At 43.7% G+C, this 19,598-nt stretch overlaps 2 protein-coding genes across 4 annotated transcripts in view; one reads left to right on the top strand and one right to left on the bottom strand.

Annotated features, from left to right (window-relative positions):
* Positions 1-49: 49 nt before the first annotated feature.
* TCP11L1 (t-complex 11 like 1) lies at positions 50-18,053 on the top strand. The gene is made up of 10 exons (XM_056354817.1): positions 50-196; positions 3,619-3,784; positions 6,505-6,637; positions 9,606-9,726; positions 10,271-10,491; positions 11,571-11,707; positions 12,142-12,338; positions 12,690-12,871; positions 14,071-14,243; positions 14,458-18,053. The coding sequence occupies exons 2-10, from the start codon at positions 3,631-3,633 to the stop codon at positions 14,691-14,693; spliced, it is 1,554 nt and encodes a 517-aa protein (XP_056210792.1). The 5' UTR covers positions 50-196; positions 3,619-3,630; the 3' UTR covers positions 14,694-18,053.
* Positions 18,054-19,598, bottom strand: part of CSTF3 (cleavage stimulation factor subunit 3) — a 50,853-nt gene continuing 49,308 nt past the window's right edge. For all 3 annotated transcript variants that reach the window (XM_056354816.1, XM_056354814.1, XM_056354815.1), the window contains one exon: positions 18,054-18,751. In XM_056354816.1, coding sequence (XP_056210791.1) covers positions 18,549-18,751 — 203 coding nt within the window. In that variant the 3' untranslated portion in view covers positions 18,054-18,548. The remainder of the gene's footprint in view (positions 18,752-19,598) is intronic.

Raw genomic sequence — 19,598 nt, forward strand, 5'->3', positions numbered from 1 at the left:
CGCCCGGCGCGGGGGGGCGGCGGGGTGGGCCGGGCCGGCGGGGGCCGCTCCCGCACGGCCCGGCAGCCGCTGCGGCCCGCCTCTGCGCTGGGGCTGCTCGTCCGGCCCAGCGCGCACCGCCGGCCGGCAGCAGGGAACCGGGGCCGGCCGCCCGCCCCGCTGCAGCCGCTGCCCGCGGCCCCCGCTCCCGGCGGCGGTAAGGCGGCGAGGGGGCGGCGGGCGGCCGCGGGGCTGGGCTGGGCTGGGAGGCGGCCGGGCCTGCGGCGGGCCTGGGGCGGCGGGGCCGGCCCGCAGCGCTGGGAGCGGCCGCGGGGCCTGTTGGCCGGGGAGGGCGGCTGGGGCTCCTCTGTCCCCTTTCTGCTCCGTGACGCGCCCGCTGGGCGGCTGGCGGGGCACGCCGGGGCCGCGGCGAGGGGCTCGGTTCGCCCTTGCGAGCCACGCCGCTGTGGCTCCCTGCGGGAGCGCTGCGGGGCGGGGGGTGCCCGGGGGCGCGGAGGGGCCGGGGGTGTCCGGCATGGGGGTGCGGAGGGCCCGGAGGCTTCCAGCGGCCTGCACGGAGCGGGGCGGGGTGGGGGGGATGACACCTCCCGAGGGAGCCTGTTCCCCTGGAATTGGGGCAGGAGCCATGCGGGAGCCCCGGCCGGGGTGGCGGGGGACGCGGGGGGGCCTGTGCCCGGCGGCGGGTGCGGCCCGTCGGGGCGGCGAGCCGGGCGCTGCGGCGCCCCAGCCCGGGCACAGCAGGTTCAATGGATGCTGCGTGCCTGGGTGATCTAAGGCCTTTGCATGAAGAGAACCCGTGGAAAACGTTTTGTTTAAATTTTAAATTGCTGGGGTTTCCCTCACGCTTCTGTTTTGATTAAATTATATATATATATATATATATATATATAAAATATAAATATATAATAATAATATATATATAATATATATATTATATATATATAAAATATAAATTGAAGGCAGGCACCAACACGTAGACTGTATTCTGTTCTGAGTCAGAAATGCTGCTGTGAGAGGAAAGGTGATGACCACGCGTTTGGAAGGGGTATTGTGGAGCGCATTCACCCAGTGGAAAGAGGATCTGTTCTGGATGTGTTCTGGCGGATAATAGCGGTAATCCAGCAGGAGAGAGCGGACTGTTGCAAATGCGACAGCTAAACCCCCGCGTGGGGCTGATTGCCTCCTTTGGTTGAATGGCCCAGCGGTTCTCGTACCCGCTTGCCACAGCTGAAACGGGACCATTTTAAAACAAACAGTAGTTAAATGAAATCGTTGGAATTGAGACTGTAGCTCCTGCTGTGCCATGTTTTGGAAGGCGGTACTCTAGGATGTAGCCTGCACGGTAGGAGTGATGGCCTGGTGGGCACAGCTTGGGGCAGTGATTATGAGAGTGGTTATCGTCATTTATCTTCTGTGATTTATCTTCTGCGAGTCCTCAAACTTAACTGACACCTCAGTTTGCCCTCTGTAAGCAAGCTATAGCACAGTATTTCTCTACCTTTCTAAGGGTAGTGAAGATAAAGCGCAGGGAGAGACTGTAAGGCACTGTGAAGTGTCACGAGCATTAAAGACCTGAGTGGGTCTTCGGTTGAGTCATCTTTGTGCTTCAGATTTTGACTTCAGGAGGATGCTCTGTGGAAGAGAATGGATAAGAATAGCAACCGTCTAGTCTGGTTGTATGAACGGGGAAGCCTTTATGACAGCGCTTTTATTCTAACCAGATTCAACAACACATTTCCCTCCTCTGTTTAACCAGTCCTGTCTTACATTTTTGATTGCTACTGTTGGTATGATCTTCTCTGTTAACTGCCCCTTTATTAACAGAGCTACTTGTCCTCTTCCTGCTAGAGTGTTTGCAGCAACAGGCCTTTTGTCTGCTAGACCTGAGGTCTGTTTCTCCTGGAGCACGTCACTGGTTTCCCACCAGTGGCTTCCCACTTGCAGGCTGGTTTGGATGCCTTGCGTTGCACCTCGCTGAGGCTGTCCCTGCCTTAGTTAAAAGGGTGGCAAGATGACTGCAGCTTTGCACGAACTGTCACTTCCTTGTCCCAGCTGGAATTGTCTGTGCGTGTGAAGGGAGAGATGGTCAAGCCTTTGGAGCAGGTTCATCAGTGACTGTTCCAGCTAAAGTTGGAGGCTAATCCATGGGTCTAACAGTACCTGTACTGCTGTCTTGGTTTGCCTGTGTAATTTATCCCATGCTTTTTATGCTTTGTTTTTCTTTTCTAAATAGAAATCGCAGTGCTGTGGACAGTGTGTTGTGGTGTGTATCGTACATCTAGCAAGACGATGATCCTGAGTCATGGCTATAGAACAAAACCATTCCTTACATGTACTGAGATTTCCGGAATCACATTGGTGCAATAGATTTAAGCACTGATGGAGTAGGGTTAGTTATTACAGCTGTTGTATGAAGAAAAAAAAGTAGATCTCAGTGCTGTGTTTTGCATTCTACAGTTGCTTGGTTACGCTGCATCCTCTTTGGTGTAGCCTTTGACATTGCAAGTATTTTTTTCCTAGTAGCTGTGAGGTGCCTCTGGAGGCAGTACCTCTTGCTGAGGGAGTCCTTCTATCAAATTTTGAAAATGGGGATGGTGGGATACTAGGTGAGAGGGGAAGTTGTTTTCCCAGGAGCTAGCTTTGCGCCCTTTTTTTTGAAAGGCAGACTCTTCCTGACTTCCCGCTTCACAGAACATCCAGGTTATTTAATTGAGTTAGAGACATCATATGCTTTTAAGATTTTTGTAAAAATGAATTCTGAACAGGAGCTTCCTGTACGATAGAGAGTTTTCAATGTTAAGATGTGCAAATTATATTCTTCAGAGTGAAATCTGAATATGAAATAAGTAAAGATAATAGATGGGGATGGTCATTTTTTCAGTGTAACTTTGGGTACACTGCAGGTATCTGTGATGTAATATTATTTAATATCTAATATTTAATAAATAATATTTGAAATGCTTTGTGTTCTTTACTGTCCATATAAAGAAATCTATATGCATAAATCATGACTCTTCTATGGAAAGAAAATGTGGGAGTAGAGTTTTATATTCATAAAAACTGTTACTGCAAACACTCTAGTCCTTTTCCTGCTTCTTAATGCTTTTGGGTGACTCAGAGTGAAAACTTTTTGTGTTCTGAGCGGTTGGGGCAGATCATAATTCAGGAGTACGTTATGTGGAGAAAGACAGTGTTGTATAGTGGGGAAATGTCTCATTTAACATAATCTTTCTGCAAAACATGTTTTTAATACTATTTTGAAGGTGTTTTTCACTGCTCTCTCATAAGCAATGCTAGGAAAATTAAATATATCTTTTTTTCTCGTCTGTAGGCATTATGGTGAGGGAACTGTTTCAGATTTTTGAGAACTTGCTGGGAATGCAGATTAAGTAAATGGTAGCTGTGTTGAAAGCATCCCATTTTATCTAAGATGGGAAGTGAGTCATTGAGTCCAGGTCACCTACCATTATGGGAATAACGTCATATAATTCCTCATAAGAATTCTTTCCTTCTTAGTTTTTTCTTCATCAAGAGAACTCCTGATGATGTTTACCCACTCAGCCATGTTATAAAGTGCATGTTCATTCACTTTTTCATCTTTTTTCTTTTTTGGAAAAGAACCAACTGAAAATGTCTCAGAATCCTGACAAGCCACATTCAAGTGAAGAAAAGTTGAGTGGTTTGGAGGATGGTCAAGAGGAGAGCGTGGACAACCCGGATCAGTCTATCAGAAAAAGAATACGACAGAGTGCTCCAGGGTCACATGGAGATGATACGTCAAAGTGTAAGCGAAAGTGCTTTATAAAGGGGGTAAAAAAAAAAAAGTAAATTCTCTAACTTTTTGGAGGAGACAATCCTAGCTTTTTACACTGTTCTGTGCAAGCTGGACTGTTCTGCAATTAAATATTGTGTGACTCCTGATCATTTGCTTTGAAACTGTAACACCTTTCTCGCTGTTTTGTTTTGGTACTTAATTGTACGCAGTAACCGTGTTGCTCAGAGCCACATATATCTTAAATATCCTTGCATGTAGGCATGCATGTTTGCATACCTTTCCTGCTCATGGAAAGGATAAGCACTATTCCAGTATATTCTAGCTAAACTGTTGCTGCCGTTTGCATTATCAGCTGAACCTTCTGGATTGTTGGAGCCTCTGTTTCTACTGCAGGGCAAGGAAGGCTGTTATCAACAGACTAATGTCCTGTCACCCCCCTCCCAATACAGATAGAAAGTTGTGTTTTTAATTCTCATACTATTTCTAGTGTCAAGCAGGACTGCGTATTTTAAGTTTATTCTCAGGGCCTATTTTTCTTTGTCATTCTGCTTTTAACGTGAGGAGCTGGCTGCAGTATGGCTACCAGTTGTTTCTGGCAAATCTATAGATAAAACCAAGGGGAAGTTTTCTGGTCCCAGGGATTCAATTCGAAGAGGCAGAATTTCCCATATAACTAGTTCCGAGTTTCTGTAGAGAGTGTCTCTGCATGTAACATTTTATTTGTTACATTCTTTTTATTTTTTAACAGTGTTCAGTGTTTAACAGTGTTCTGAGGGAGTTTGTGTTCTTGTGTCTTGCTGGTGGCCTGATAGGAGATGCAGTGTATGTACGGAGAGAGGCTATGAACACGCGAAACTAAAATGCATAGCACAGTCTTGCACTGCATTGTACCACAAAGAAGTCGCTGGTCTCAAGCCCTCGGCTTTTGTAAGGGAGCAGATCTAATATGAGAATGAAGTAACACGATTTAAGAGCCTTCTTTGGTAAATGAAAGAGTCTTAGCTTTTAGTGCATCCATTGCTGGAGTGAAGTCATTTGGCCGTCAGACAAGAGCACTCTCATTCAGCTGTAAACTTCGTCGTGCTGCTGGTTCTCAGAATATCAATCCTTGCTGTGTTCCCAGAGTCACTGTGCAAGGTTAAGTTCCAAGCAGAATGAAATAAGGGTTAGGAGGGCTGCACAAAAAGAGCAAGATACCGATGACAAATCAGCACATTGGACCCACACTGTACGTGCTTGGAACAGCTCTGAATGGCAGGCAGATGGTGGACAGCTACTTTTAAAAGACCTTTTATATGTTACTAGCTTAAGTCCAGTTAAACTGGGTTCTCAAATGAGACAGTCAAGATAGTTTGCCTAAAACATATCTCAGTGGACACAGGCCATGAAGATCCCTGGTTGGTTCCGTTCCTTCTGGGAACTGAATGAACTGCAGAGAGGGATCGCTCCCTTACGGCAATTCCGTTGTGCCTTCTTCCCCTGCTTCTGCTCCACTAGGTGTTTTCTGGAGGAGCTGGGATGAACCCTGCCATTAGTGTCTGCCTCGCCTGAGGACACTAATGATCTAGCCTTCTCCTTTTTCTCAGATATCTGGGAGCTGTGGTGGTGCTTCTGATTTTGACACTCACACAAACTGCTTGCACTGGTGCTAGCTAGCAGGAGGAATCTTCAAATCTTCACCACTAAGTATCGGTGGCAACTTCCAGCTGGCTTCAGTGGGGATAGGATTACTCTGCTAACCAGCCTGCCCTACACCCCTGGCACCTTCTCTGCCTTCATATTGACTTGGTTTTAGGGCTGCGACACTTTCTGCACTACAGCAATGCCAGTAGTGTCCCAGGAGGATGTTATGTAGTAAAGAACAATTAGGAGCCATAATTCTCCAGTGCATCCAGGAAACAATTTAAGTTTTCTGAAACTGTCCCTGTCCCTCTTCTACCTTCTAGGTTTCTGCAGTCAGTCACTACACCTTTTTCTCCTGCCTAATGAAAACTGGCCTGTTTGTTTGGGTTTGGTGCTTCCTCCTACTCGCTGGTATGCCCTAGGGCCCAATTTGAAGCTGTTTGCCCATCCTTGTTAGTCCCAAATGCCTGCCAGAGGAAGAGGTCTTAGGCATTGGTGCTGGGACTAGGTCTTGACATCCTTTGTTGCTTGGATGGTGGCCTCTGGGGGAGAAAAAAGAGTTTGGAGAAGCGCCAGTTGCACTGGAAGCAGTGAGAATAATTAGCTGCTAGCGTGTACTGCTTATGCTAATGGTGGTTTGTTTGCCGACTGCTTTAGAGATGAAGTCACTTCCTTGAAAAATATAAAATTGAAATGGCAACATCTGCACAATAATCGGGTAAGCAGCATGGTGAAAATACTAGTCTTTTAATGATTTCTTCCTACGGTATGCAGAAAGATGCTAAGTTGCTATTAAGCGGTCCTAAAGAAGTGGGGGCTTGGGTGTCGGGGTTTTTTCATTTTGTTTTTTAAAAGAGCTTGATAGAAGTTGGAAGCAATTAACATACTGCGCCCGGAGTATCAGCGGGAGTTCACTCCTTGGTTTTCTGTAATACTCCAAACCTGTGTCATCCACCAGCTGGGAAAGGAAGGGAAAGAAAGGAGAATCTTCAGACGGTACTGTCTTTTGGCCCTCTGTACTGTCAAGGTGGAAAGAGTCCAAAAGTATTAGCAGTCTTTTTTCCACAGACTTTTGTAGATTACTGACAATTTAATTTACGTTGCAGCCAGTCCTCCTCGGCCTGTGTCGGTAGAAGAGCTCATGGAAACAGCTAAGGGCGTAACCAACATGGCATTAGCGCATGAAATTGTTGTTAATGGAGACTTCCAGATAAAACCAGCTGAATTACCAGAACACAGGTAAGATCGTTACCAAATAGACACATAGATAAAACTTGCATTTATAGAACTGCAGACCAGCTCTGGTGGATCAGGAAAAGGCTTTGGCTAGTATCTTTTCTGGCAATGCCTGGCAGGATGTAGGAAAGAATGTAAGAAGAAGGTGGTAAGCGTGCAGTTCTGCTTCCCCAGGAATGTGTGGGTGAAAGGTGAACCTCTAGGAGTAATTGTTTGGGCATGTGTGGTGTGGTTTCTCTTTGTGTCCCCTTGTCCCAGGAGTCTGAGACTGCAGTTTTCTGATACCAAGTCTAGCTTCAGATGCAGGTGCACCCTTAGCAACTTTCAAGCTTTGACTGCCTGTGGGACTAAGATGAAACTGATCATTTTAGCTTTTTATGTCTCTTTTTCCAGGGATTTTTTGGGAACAGATTCCTATGTTTTATTAGGTTAGTCCTTGCTCTTTTTAAGTTGAAAGTCTTTTCTTCTCTGCGTGACCTACAGGAATTCTGTCCCCTGGTGACAGGGGAGAGGGAGAACAAAAGAAGCCGTGGTAATCTGGTCACATATTGGCCAGCGTAGCTGCCCCAGCCCTGTCTACAGAAGCTTCCTCTGCTGCTGCTCTTTCTTTCACACACACAGAGATGTGGCTGGCAATGTGTTTCCTGGGTTGATTTGTGAAAGTGAGTGCATATTTTGTGGAAGGAGTTTGGTCCACAGTGGCACCACTGTTGTCTGTATGTATCTGCATTTGAGAGAGAGACCTCGGAGCATGTTACCTTCACGGGTGTTGCAGGAGAAGATGGCTTTTAAAAGACTGGCATTGGTTGTCCTCTATGGAAATTGGTCGTACTGATGCCCATCTCTGCCAAAACATGGTGATGTGGTTCCCGTTAGCATTAGTAATGAGGGGTCGTTGCTTGAAACTAGAATTATCCCTGACAGAAAAGGCAGCGATGGGAACAGGCTGATCTTCTCTTCTCACCTGGACTGTTGCTGTCTTTCCAGCTCTGACACCAGTGTATTGTACCAGTGGTGTTTTATTAGTGGCTGTGGAATGCTGAACAATAGTAACCAGAGAAAATGTGCTCATGCTGTTAATTACACTGAACCTCCTGGTCCCAGCAGGAATTGCCTTTGAGTAAGGGTTGCATGGAGCAGAAGAGGGCCTTTGCTAGACTTTGTTTACTCGCCTTGGCCTCTGAGTTGGTAGGAAGTGGAATCGTAGCCTCCTTAAATGCTGAGGACAAACAACATTGAGCTAGCATGTGACAATAGGCATCTGTTGTCCATCAAGACTTGGATATTTTAGAGCTCAAGCAATGGTTTGATCTGTCTTCTCAGCACCGTCTGTCAGTGTGTGCCTTGTCTGTTAGGCAAGCCCAGGTGGGGTGGTGCCGTCCCCCTCTGCTGCCTCACTTGCTGGCTGTGTGGAATTCACGTGCGGCCCCACGAAGCAAGACCTGTCTCTAGCCTGCACAAATGCTGCCTCTGGACCAAGCGCTTGGCAAGTGGGCCTGAGACGTGCAAAACTCATTCTCCTGTGTTATCCTCTCTGTCTCAGCATCTTTTGTGATAGGCAGTTGATGGCTAAGAATAAATGCTTCATCTGAAGTCCCACAGTTAAGAGAGTGCTATTTTATTCGGTGTCTGCTTCTGCTCCGTGTTCCTTCATGTGGATTTCTGATGTGAAAATGTGCTGTGAGAGTGGATAACTTTTCTGGTATGCCTCAGTGCCATAAAGTTGAATCTCAGCATTTTTCAGGGAAGAAGAAGGATTTTTAGCATGTTTTCTGTTTTCCATCCTTTCTTCTTTCACCAGTCCCTTAAAAAAAGAAAAACTAAAAAGAAAAAGAAGGAAAAGCTGGGGACCTATGCTGCACTTCAGGAAGTTGGGTGCTTTTCCTCACTGATGTTGAGTAGTGGCTGTAGTTGTTCACCTCTCTTCACCTGGCCACAGGAACAGATGTATCGTAGAGGTCACCTTGCTCAGGGGTGCCTGCGCTGTGTGATGGGCCAGGCCTGCTTTCGTACAAGATCCCGGTGTTTGGCTTTTGGGAAGGTTTTGTGTGCAGCTATTTACCACCCAGGAAAGAGCAATCATTCAGATTGTGCTTGAAAAAAGATCCTGGAGTCTTGCCTGGGTGAAATGTCGGTGTGTCTCAGGCTTAGATCCCCCTGCAGCTGAACGTACACGTAGAGGAGCGGTTGGAGAAGGCAGTTGTGGCTACTGTGCTGGCTACTTAGAGGGCCACGGGGCATAAGTGCCTCTGGGCACTGGCCGAACCTCAGCTGCACATGGAGGCAGAGGTGTTTGTCGTGGCTGTCCTTTGCGCGTGTGTGTAGGTGTGAGCGTTTGACTTCTTCAGTGTTGTTAAACCCGGTGTGACCAGGAGCCAGGCTGCTGCAGAGGAGTAACTGTCAGTATTTTTGAATTAGGAATCGGTACTGAAGCAGTGGAAATTTTTATTTCATTGGATTTTTTACAGAAACTGAACTGGGCCTTTATCATGGAAGAGTTGCAATTTTCATGCAAAATGCAGAAGCTTTTGTGTCAGGGAAGCTACTTCATTTCTGTTAGGTTTACTTAATGAATTTTACTTTAGAAGAATTGCATCTACTTAGTGAGGCTTTTGAAAGGAACATGAAAACTGGTCTTTTCAAGGCAAGCTGTAATTTTGGGATTTTTTTTTTATTCTGGTTGTTTAGTTTAGACATAGCATATGATACTTTCATGGATTTTAATTTGTAGCTGCCTTTGCTTGTGTGTAACCTTTTATTAAGACATAAGCCATTCCAAATCCTATGTCCAGTTTTTCTTGCTTTTCTGAGTAACTTAAAATGACAGATTTCTTCTCTGTTAATTGTCATATATTCATTATCATATCATATTCATATTATTGCATGCTGTTCTTCAGGAGCTGCAGGTTATCTTTGTAAGGTGGTGCACAGACAAGTGTTGTTCTTTTTAACTGCTCGTATTTACCCACAGCTTAGAAAAAAAAGTAAGAGATATTGTGCATAAAGCTTTCTGGGATTGTCTGGAAGCTCAGCTAAAGGAAGATCCACCGACATATGACCATGCGATTAAACTATTGGGAGAAATTAAAGAGGTAAGATGACGTGATATCAAGGTAAATGATTGAATTTGAGTAGCTGCGTTGATATGAATGAGCAAAAGTGGCTGAAGTTTGGCTTTTCATAAAGGGCTCTCTTGGTCTTTTTCATTACTGTGAACATATGTAAGTTGTATAACCCCAGAGGAGACAATTGAATGTAAAAACAAATGCAAAGCCATGTAAAATGATTAAGAGGTAAATAATCCTAGTTTCATAATTCCGTGCTTCCTTCGTGTTACGTCAGTGCTACTACTTATGGAATCAGTGAGATGCCCCAACACTGGGCTGACAAAACCAAGCACGGTAGTCTGGAGTATGATCTGTACTGCAGAGTATTTACCACTTAGTAACTTCAGACTCATACAGAATGAGGTGAAATATTTGGAGTTGGTGAATGGTTGGTTTAAAAAAAAATAATAAAAAAAATTCCACTTGTAAAGGGCAATCGGTTTAAATAAAAAGTGGTTCAGTAACTGTTTCCATCCTTGTAGCCTTTGATATGTAGAACTAAGGGACTGTTAAAATCTTTCCATTTCAGAATCTCCTGTCTTTCTTGTTGCCTGGTCATACTAGGCTGAGAAGCCAGATTACAGAAGTTCTCGATCTGGATTTGATAAAACAGGAGGCAGAGAATGGGGCCCTTGACATTTCTAAGCTGGTCGAATTTGTTATTGGGATGATGGGGGCTCTCTGTGCTCCAGCGCGAGATGAAGAAATTAAGAAACTGAAAGATATTCATGAAATAGTTCCTCTGTTCAGGTACTGAAATGGTATTTATTAGTCATGTTGAGGGTTCCTTAAATAATTTTACATGTGGGGGGTGTGTGGTGTGTGTTCCAGCAGGGCAACCTGCAAATCTTTGTAGAAAAAAAGTGATAGGGAAAGGGATATAGTTGTGGGGGTGAAGGGGAGAGAAGTCTTCAACAAGTACCACCTTGGTTCTGGTGAATTGGGGTATTCGTTTGGCTCCCGCTTGTCACTGAAGGACATTCCTTAAATGCCAAATAGATATAAACCTTAAGATAGCAGGTGAACGGTCAGTTTGTCTCAGAATTTAATAGCAGCAGCAGAAGGGGAAAAAAAGCAAGCAAGAGCATAGGAAAAAGGTATTGCCGTTCTCCAACCAGTTTGTCCTTTCCCCCCAGTTTGAGGTCCACCACCCTGCTCCCTGTATAATATCCTTTCAGTTCTAAAGGGAGCGTACCTACCACGTCTGGGAGGGTGGAGGCTTCTGCTTTGTCACCATGAGAACAGTTGAACAGCTCAAGGTCTCAGTAGTTAGAAGATTTCATTCACCTTGGTTTCTAATTCGATAAGCTTCCAGGAGTTCAGGATTGACTTGGCAGAAATGCTGCCAGCAGGAATTAGGTTGCTTTGAAATTGAGGTGCTTTTCTTTGGTGTTTTTTGTTTGTTCGTTTCTTTTCTTTCCCCCCCGCCCCCCACCCCCCCCCTTGGGTCTGATTATTCACTTCCCACTCAGACTGCCTTGATAGGCTGCCATCAGATAGCAGGCGAGCTGGGAAACCTAGGTGTCTTTTGACGTATTCAACATACGATATTGCATATCCTGGGAAGTATGATCTATGGAGCTAGTAAAGTTAATTCCATGGAAGGTGTTTTACAGGAGAGCAAGATTTATTTCCTACTTGGAAGAAGCACATGCATGCACATACATGCTTCCTCAAGCTCTGTCTCATGCTCGTAAACTGTTAAGCACCCTGTTAACGTTTCCCATGCATGTTTTTGCTCTTTCCTTAGACAATCTGTAATAAATCTTGTAAACAGTACCTCTTCAACATCTGCAGCCTTGAATAACTTTTTCTGTTTGTTTGTTTAGAGCAATTTTCTCTGTATTAGACCTAATGAAAATGGATATGGCAAACTTCGCTGTCAGTAGTATTAGGCCAAAATTAATGCAGCAGTCTGCTGAATATGAAAGAAGGAAGTTTCAGGAGTTTCTTGAGAAACAGCCAAGTATGACTTTGTTCCTTTCTTTCTTCCCCTCTGACCTCCCAGTAAACTGCGTGTCTTTGCTTGTAGATCGTGAAACGAAATCAGATTTTCTTATAAGTTCTGGAATTCATATGGTAAATGACAGCTTGTGCCCCAAAACTGTGGTTTGAAAAAAATCTGCCGGAACAACAGTTCTGCACTTAGTACACCGGAGTTCAGTTTCATTTCGATACAGTGTAGGGCATAATTACCTAGCATCACCTCACCTCCCATTTCCTCTAGCTGTGTCGTTTTAATTTTGTTTCAGATGTTCTGCTTAATGCAATAAATGAAATGCATGTCAATAACTTACATCATGGGTACTAGTAATGGGATTATTTGGAAATTATTGGTGAAAAACCCCAATTTTGAAAAGGAATTTTCTTAACAAGGTTTCTTTTTCCTTGCTTTTCCAGATTCTTTAGACCTTGTCACGAGGTGGTTGCAAGAAGCAGCAGATGATCTGGTAAAGCTGAGATGTAAAATGTTGCCTCCCCACTGTAGTGGTGACGGTGCCACTGGTGGAGCTTCTGCCTTGTGCTCCACAGCTGTCCAAAATCAGGCCTATCTGAAGCTCCTAAAGTGGGATCATGTAAACAGGCCTTTTCCAGAAGTAGGTTTTCAACAGAAAAATTTATTTCCGTGCTTGTTCTGGTTTTTCTATTTCTGGTGTATAACAGAAGCTGGATTTGTAGCCTTGCGACAAGTACAATACTAAAACATTTTTCTCTTGATTGAGAGCTCCTGTAGCTCTCCTGTCTAACAGGTACTTATTTTTCAGAATTGAAACTCAGTTGGGAAAGAGGAGTTAAATCTTTTCATTTTGTTCCTGATACTTGCCTGCTGAGCACGCGTTGCTCTTTTCTGTCTTGTAATTGCTGCTGTGAATAGGTGGGCAGCGTGATGTCACTTCAGAGCCCAGCAGACTGACTTTATTCTGTCCTGGCTTCCTCACTCTTTGCAGACAGTGCTGATGGACCAGGCCCGCTTCCAGGAAATACAGCTGGAGCTGGAGCAACTCCTCGTGATTGGGACGGTCCTCCTGGTCACATTTGGTGCGGCAGGCTCGGCACTCGTGGATGTGCCTGGATTTGCTGAGAAAATCAAAACCATTGTCAAGGTGCTGCTGACGGGAATGCACCTGCCGTGAGTATCGCGTAGTCCTAGTCACACAGGCGTGGGCACAGTTCTGTGTTCACCGGGGTGAACAGTCAGTTGAAGCCTCTTTCTGCCTGTGGCCTGCAGAATATATAGAGGGAGAGATGGGGGCTTTTTATGAGCCCAGGATGACAATTTTTTTTCAGCTTACTCGGACAGAACAATCTTTTCTTGCTCTGTTCTTTTCTGATACGTACTGTTGCTTTTTTCAGAGCATGTTTTTCATGATGCTTGGTTGGCACGTGAGAGTGCAAGTAACTAACGATGCCCACGGCTTGGGCCAGGCTCCCTCAAGGATCTGAGTGCGGTGCAGTAAGCTGCTTGCACATTTAGAATGGTTGCTGCACACCTTACGGGTTGGTAACTGTAGAGGAACGGCTGCAGAAGCGTGGCCTTAGAGTCTCTGAAGATCTGCACAATCCGGGCCTGGTATTAGAATAGGCCTGTAATCAGAATTGTGCTGAAGTTGCTGTGCTGAAGTTAACAAGAAAGGCAGCCTTGAGCTATTCTTGAATCCTGAGACCGAGTAATTATGTTGTGCCGACAGGCCGTGGCTGTAACAAGCTACAGCTGCTGGGAAAGCGGGTGCAGGGCCAAGAAAGATAGGGACACCCGGTATGGGAATACGGGGAGTAACAAACCGCAAGGCGGAAGCACAGCAACACAATTAGCTACATGGATAGAATGCTTATTTTAGTCACGATAATTAGGGGTGTGAGACCCACACGTGTTTAGAGACTACTAGCCAATTATATTTCTGCTTTACGAATATGCATGTGTATCGGTTCTATGTAAGTAGTGTTAGAAACTAATAAAGTTGAGCACGATGCATAACTCGTATTGAGCGTCTTCTTGACTCCGGCGAGCCCTTCTTCCAACAGGTGACAGGTTTTTGTGTTAGTCAGAGCTGTCAGCGTAGGCCAGAAAATCAGCTCTTGCTTGTACGGATTGTTCGGGCAGGCTGGAAATATTTAATGCTATCCTACCTCCTTGTTTCGTATCTCAACTTTATTTTTCATCTATAAAAGACGTAGTATTGTTTGTAGTTCTGGCTTTATCTGGATTATGCTTCTTCCATTACATTTGATAAATAAAGCAACTATAATTGGATAGTTTGTTTTTAAAAGGTGGGGAAAAAAAGTCAATAACCCATATAGTGAAGTAATGCTCTGCTCCATGTTCTCTAGCTCCTTTAACCTGAAGGAATCTTTGGCTACTGTCGGTGAAAAGGTGTGTGCTGAAGTTAACGGCTGCCTTTCCCAGCACGGGTTTACACCGTTCTCAGCTGAGAGAGAGACTGTCCTGAAAGGACAAATCCAAGCCGTGGCCAACCCGGATAACACCATATGCAAGCTAATAGGTACGCTTTGACAAAAACGCTCTGCTCTCAAGTGGCTCAAGCTTGTCTGTCTTTGTCCAACGGTTGGTGGCACGTGGTGCATGGTTTCTCGTTTAGTCTGTTTCAAGTACTTGTTTTCTATGCTCAGGCTTTCTGTGTTTTACGTGAGAGACGCTGTTTCTCATTGACTATCTCTTTCGAAAACAAACCCAAACCCTTGGTCCCATTTTTCCAGATTCTCGAATTCAAAAGTTTCTGGAGAATTATCTTGCATCTAGTCACCAGAAATCGTTACCTGCTATTCCTGGAGGATTAGGCCCTATTCAAAGAGAGCTGGAAGAGGTTGCTGTCAAGTATGTTCGTCTTGTCAACTACAACAAAATGGTCTTCAGCCCTTACTATGATGCAGTCCTTGGCAAAATACTGACTAAGGAAGAATCCCAATTTGTAGGGAAGTCAGAAGAATCGTAAAACCAGTTTGTATGCTACAAATTACGGTATTGTCAGCTATTTTAAAAAATCGCACCAATATTTGTCTAGGAAAACAGCTTTCCATGTAAATACTGGTTCCTTTTAATTCACTAGCGATGATTGGTGAGGAAAATACCTGAGATGCAAAAGGGGTTCTGAAGTAAATGGTGGGGGAGAGATGCATTTTTAATGTAAGTATGCAACCTCGGGGGGGATGTCTTGGTAGTTTTCTGGCTGCAATTTTTAGATTTTTGAGCTGATGCTAGGTAGGACAAGTTTAAGAACCAAACTTTGTATGCAAGTGGCTCATTTTAGGGCATTTTACTCTAATTTACCGTGAATTTAGTTTAATTAATCCAGAGCAGGTTAGCAGCGGTCCTTCCCAGAAGGGGTGATTTGGCTTTAAAAATATCTTACTTTAAAGACTTAATCAGAAAGGTAAAATTCTAGATAAGAGGAAATTTAACAGGCAAAAAGCAAAGCCAAACAGCACTTTATTGTAACATTATGGTTAGTACGGTAGGCTACTAGTTTTTTCTGCATTTTACTGCATTTTTAATAGCATTTTTTTGCTGTTTACCTGCAGATGTTACAAAACACATAATATATTTTTGTAGCAAATTTTCTGGTTATTGGGTAACTGTCCTCTGCTATGTACAGTACTTACAAAGGTGGCAATCTTATAGATTGCAGCTGTATTTATCTCTTGTAAAGACTTCAGAAGGGCAGAGCTAAAGTGTTTTGATAAAAGTGGCATTTCTTACCTTTTTTTTGCTAGTAGTTTACTCCTTTTTATGTGAAATACTAATTTTAAAGTAAATCTTTGTCATTTTCAGAAGGCAGATCTGAAGTGTGTGAGACTTTAGGCTGAAAATTTTACTTGTTTTTTATAACTACAACTGGAGATGGTTGCATATTCAATCACGTCTTCAAAAATATCCAGGAAGTGCAAAGCACTATCGGAAGGATAAGTGATTTTAATGTACTGTGAAAAGTGAATGATTTCGTGTTAGTTTGAATATACAGGGAATATTTTCAGTAGAAGATTTTTTTCACTTTGTAGAGGTGCTCTTGAAAAACTTAAACTAGTTGTAGGTCTTCAATTTAATTAGCTACATGTTGTACAGGTGAGTGTTCACAGAAGAGCTCAATGATCTTACAGCCTTACCACCATTTCAGGCTCAGCTAGGAGGCGAGTTCGTTTGAAATTTTCCTCGAGTTGAGCACAACGCTGTACTACAGTAATCAAAATTTGATGATTTTATGAAAGCAGAGTTCATAGTGATAAACAGTAAGTGTCCCAAGTACTAGACTATCCAAAGTAGAATGTATTGTAGTCTTCAACAACGCAACAAGTTATGTAAAAGAAATAAATAAAAGGGCCCTTTTATTGCTAACATCCAGGTTCATTTTATTAATCAACTAGTCAACCAAAATAATAGCGCTTCTAGAAGGAAGCACTTGATTATGTATTGGTGCTGATGCTTCCCTTTCCAGTTTTCCTTTAAATGTTAGCGTGCGGATAGCTGCGCTAACTTTGAGTTTGGAGGAAGGCGGGGTAAGACAGACCTTTTATTCCGTACTAGCCTATGCAACTATAAAACACATCTTTTCTCATTCATTACAAACCCCCTTCCCCACGGGGAAAAACCCAACAACCTACCAAAACCCTGTCAGAGCTCACCAGCTCAGAGAAATGATTTTTCTCTTGGCTAAATGTACTCGGATAGTAAAATGGATGTCTGTCTTCGATAACTCAGAAGCCAGTAAGCTGGTTAGCCAGAAGAAAGAAATTCTGCGTAGGTTTTTGGTGTGGTCTGTTTGATTATTTGAATCAGCAAAGGGTACTACAGAGGTCTTCAGAATGGCTGCATCTGCTTACCGTACTTTGTTATTAGTGCAGGATCCACGTCAAAATACAGCCTATAGCTCTGCAGCTCCAAAAAATGAATTCAGTAGTCTGCGTGACAAAAGAAAGAGCTACCAGAAACATTATTGCTAGGGATTAAAAAGAAATAACTAAGACAAAGCTGTTTTCGTTTTTGTTAAATGAGAGTTGCAGAAGTTACAAACCGCTGCTGTTGCGTTATACTGCAGTATCGCCTAGTAGCTGCCTTTAAAGGCCCCTGTGAATGATGCATACCACAAAAATTTAGATGCTATAGGGGATGATCTCCAGGATCAGGAACAACATCAGGGTGAAACCACATACGTCTCAAAGGCTTTTCTAAGTACGTGACTGGTGCCAGAACCAATAGGGCTGCATTATCAATAGGTAAAACTGTACTTGCTTAATCTAGGAGATGGCTGCTCCCGGTTCTGGAATGCAGGGGCTGGATGTCCACGATGGCCAAGTCCTGCTTACTCTGCCCTCGAAGCATGGATTCTGTGGCCACTAGTGCAGGCGTATTGCTCGCAGGGTCGATGCAGTAAGTCCCATCTCTCCTTGCAGAGCAGGTTTGATCCTAAGACCTCACAGAGAAAGCAGCGCAGTACCCACATCTGGCTTCAGTCTTACCTTTGGGGGTACCGCAGCGGGAACAAGTGCCTCCGTGGGGGGTGTCCTAGGCCTTTCAACAGGAAAGAGCTAAAGAGACTGTAATAAACACCCACAAGCGCAAATCACATTAAATGATTTTCCAAGGCTGTTATTTTTAATGATAGTGGTTGACAAATGGTTTCTTTCCATCTTCTTTAAAAGAATTAGGGAAATACGATGAAGTGGCAAAGCAAAAAAAGGAATTCCAGGATTGCTGAGGCCAGCCCCTCCCTCCGTGACAACATTTCTAGGGTTATACGTGCGCTGGCTGTTTCACCTTTTAGCCTGGTAGATCAGAGTGCTGACCTACAGTCATCTGTACTGCTGATGGCAGGAATCTATTTCAACTTGTCCGAGTATCTGAGTTTCCTGCAGTCCACAGGGGCTCTTATGGTCTTACCAGAATACAATTCTGAACAGTCCAATTCTTCAGAAGTTCATACAGTGTTTTTGTTGGCTTGTTTGAAAGTAACTGGTTAAACTATGTAGCTAATGCATTAACATTTAGCTTTGTATATGAAGTGGAAAGACCAGTGCAGTTACCCAGGAAGGGACTGTGTTAGCAGTGCTCCTGGACAATCCAGCCCACCTTAGAAATATGTACCGAGTTTGTTTTACGATGCTGTCTTCTTCTTTAAACAGTCATGGAATTAAAAGTATACTGTATCCTCTAGAAAAATGGAGGGGGGGGGAAGCTAATTCTAATATGTATGCTCTGATCCATTTCCTGTGATGGTCTTTATTAACATTGCTTTTGAAGTGGCTGAGTAATATTTAAGAAGTAACTTGTTGTGTTTGAATAAAACCAGAATGAGGCATGATGTTATGGATATCCTTTTATTTTAAAGGAATGTTTTTTCCCATTTTCAACTACAAAACAGATTCCATACATTCTGCCATAAATAAAAACGAACAATAAGGCAGGACACTACATGAACAAACTGAGAACAACTGTTTTCCAGAAAATGTGAATTAAAAATGCTTCACAAGTATAAGCCATCCAGTTTTTAAAATAAAACTGTTGAAAACCCACAAGATTTCAAGTGGTAGATGTGAACACCCTTGAAGAACAAAATGCAGTTTTGACATTTTGCACTTTTGGTTTCGAAAACCTAGTTTTGTTCAGAGCATGTTCTAAGGTTGTTCTGGCTGTTTTCGGATCAAGAACCATATGGGAGAAGAGGCACCACAGTAACAAAACCATTTTCAAGATTTTTTCGTTTGTTTGTTTGCAGCTGTCCTTTTTAAATGCTTGACTTTTAAGAGACTGATGGATTCAATGCAAGTCTTTATCACAGTAGAACTCCAAACTTGTTTCACCGGATTCTCTTTTGCTGCCGTGCTCTGTAAATGTCGTGTACGGGGGGAACTACAGATCCTTTCTCCTCATCGTCATCAGAATCTTCATGTGGTCTCTTAACAGCCTTATTGAGCATAGCGTTATTTTCCACAGGTCCATTGCCTTCCACGGCTATTTCAGGTAGGCCTCCGGTAATTATTCGTACAGCTTCATCGACAGCTTTAGAAAGAGAGCAAGATTAATTTGGGAAAGTAAACGCCTTGATCAGAAATAAGCATGCGAACAGGGACATCAAGATAGATACGTTGTGGAGAATGCTGGAACATGAGAGGTTTTCCTGCCCTATTCTCCTACAATTGTTAAGAATTTTTGATTGCCTAAAACTCTGAGCTATGGCAAACATTAATTATAAAGTAAACGCTGCTGCTTCAGCGTGAGACCTCCCTTTACACAAGTACTGAGGTCATTTGCAAGCTTAATAAAATCAAAAGCCCTGTTAGGGAAGCAGCGTAACTAGTTCATGATTCATCAGAAAGCATGCACAGCAAGTCAGTTTCTGCTTATCAACAGGGAAAGCTTCAAAAAGACCCTGTATAATTCAAATAGATGTTTTATTTCCACTCTAAAAGAAGTTAAATCCGAGCTAGCTTTGCATTTGCTCCTTAAACTAACAGAAGGGGTGAAAAGCAGGTTACTATCATCTGCCATAGTTTACATGGAGCCGGGAGTATGGATCTGTCCTGGTTTTATGTTTCAGAATTCTGCCTTCTTTGCAGGAGCTCAGAAAACACTGCTCCTGAGTCGTTCTCAAGCACTGCAACAGCGTGCATTCAGTTACGCCTTCCAATGAACCTTACCGTACTGCAAATTCATAATTTAATGTTACAGTTACAATCCTGCCTTGCTGCTTTTAAAGGATATTCTGAACATCTTCATTCCTTTCTTTTAATGGCTACCACCAAAACGTTATTAAGTAGCAGCTGGTGATTTTCAGCTTTTTGACTTTTTGCTGATCTTCCCAGAGTTAAATGTACTAACATGTCTATGCTGATTCCAACCTACAAAC

Source organism: Falco biarmicus, chromosome 10 (assembly GCF_023638135.1).
Source record: "Falco biarmicus isolate bFalBia1 chromosome 10, bFalBia1.pri, whole genome shotgun sequence".
Lineage (NCBI taxonomy): Eukaryota > Metazoa > Chordata > Aves > Falconiformes > Falconidae > Falco > Falco biarmicus.

What these genes read in the sequence shown, in the direction of transcription:
- TCP11L1 (XM_056354817.1), top strand. Translation starts at nt 3,631, where the DNA reads ATGTCTCAGAATCCTGACAAGCCACATTCAAGTGAAGAAAAGTTGAGT. An exon ending in TGGAGATGATACGTCAAAGT is followed by an intron (nt 3,785 to 6,504) that starts GTAAGCGAAAGT and finishes TTTACGTTGCAG; the next exon opens with CCAGTCCTCCTCGGCCTGTG. An exon ending in CACCATATGCAAGCTAATAG is followed by an intron (nt 14,244 to 14,457) that starts GTACGCTTTGAC and finishes CCATTTTTCCAG; the next exon opens with ATTCTCGAATTCAAAAGTTT.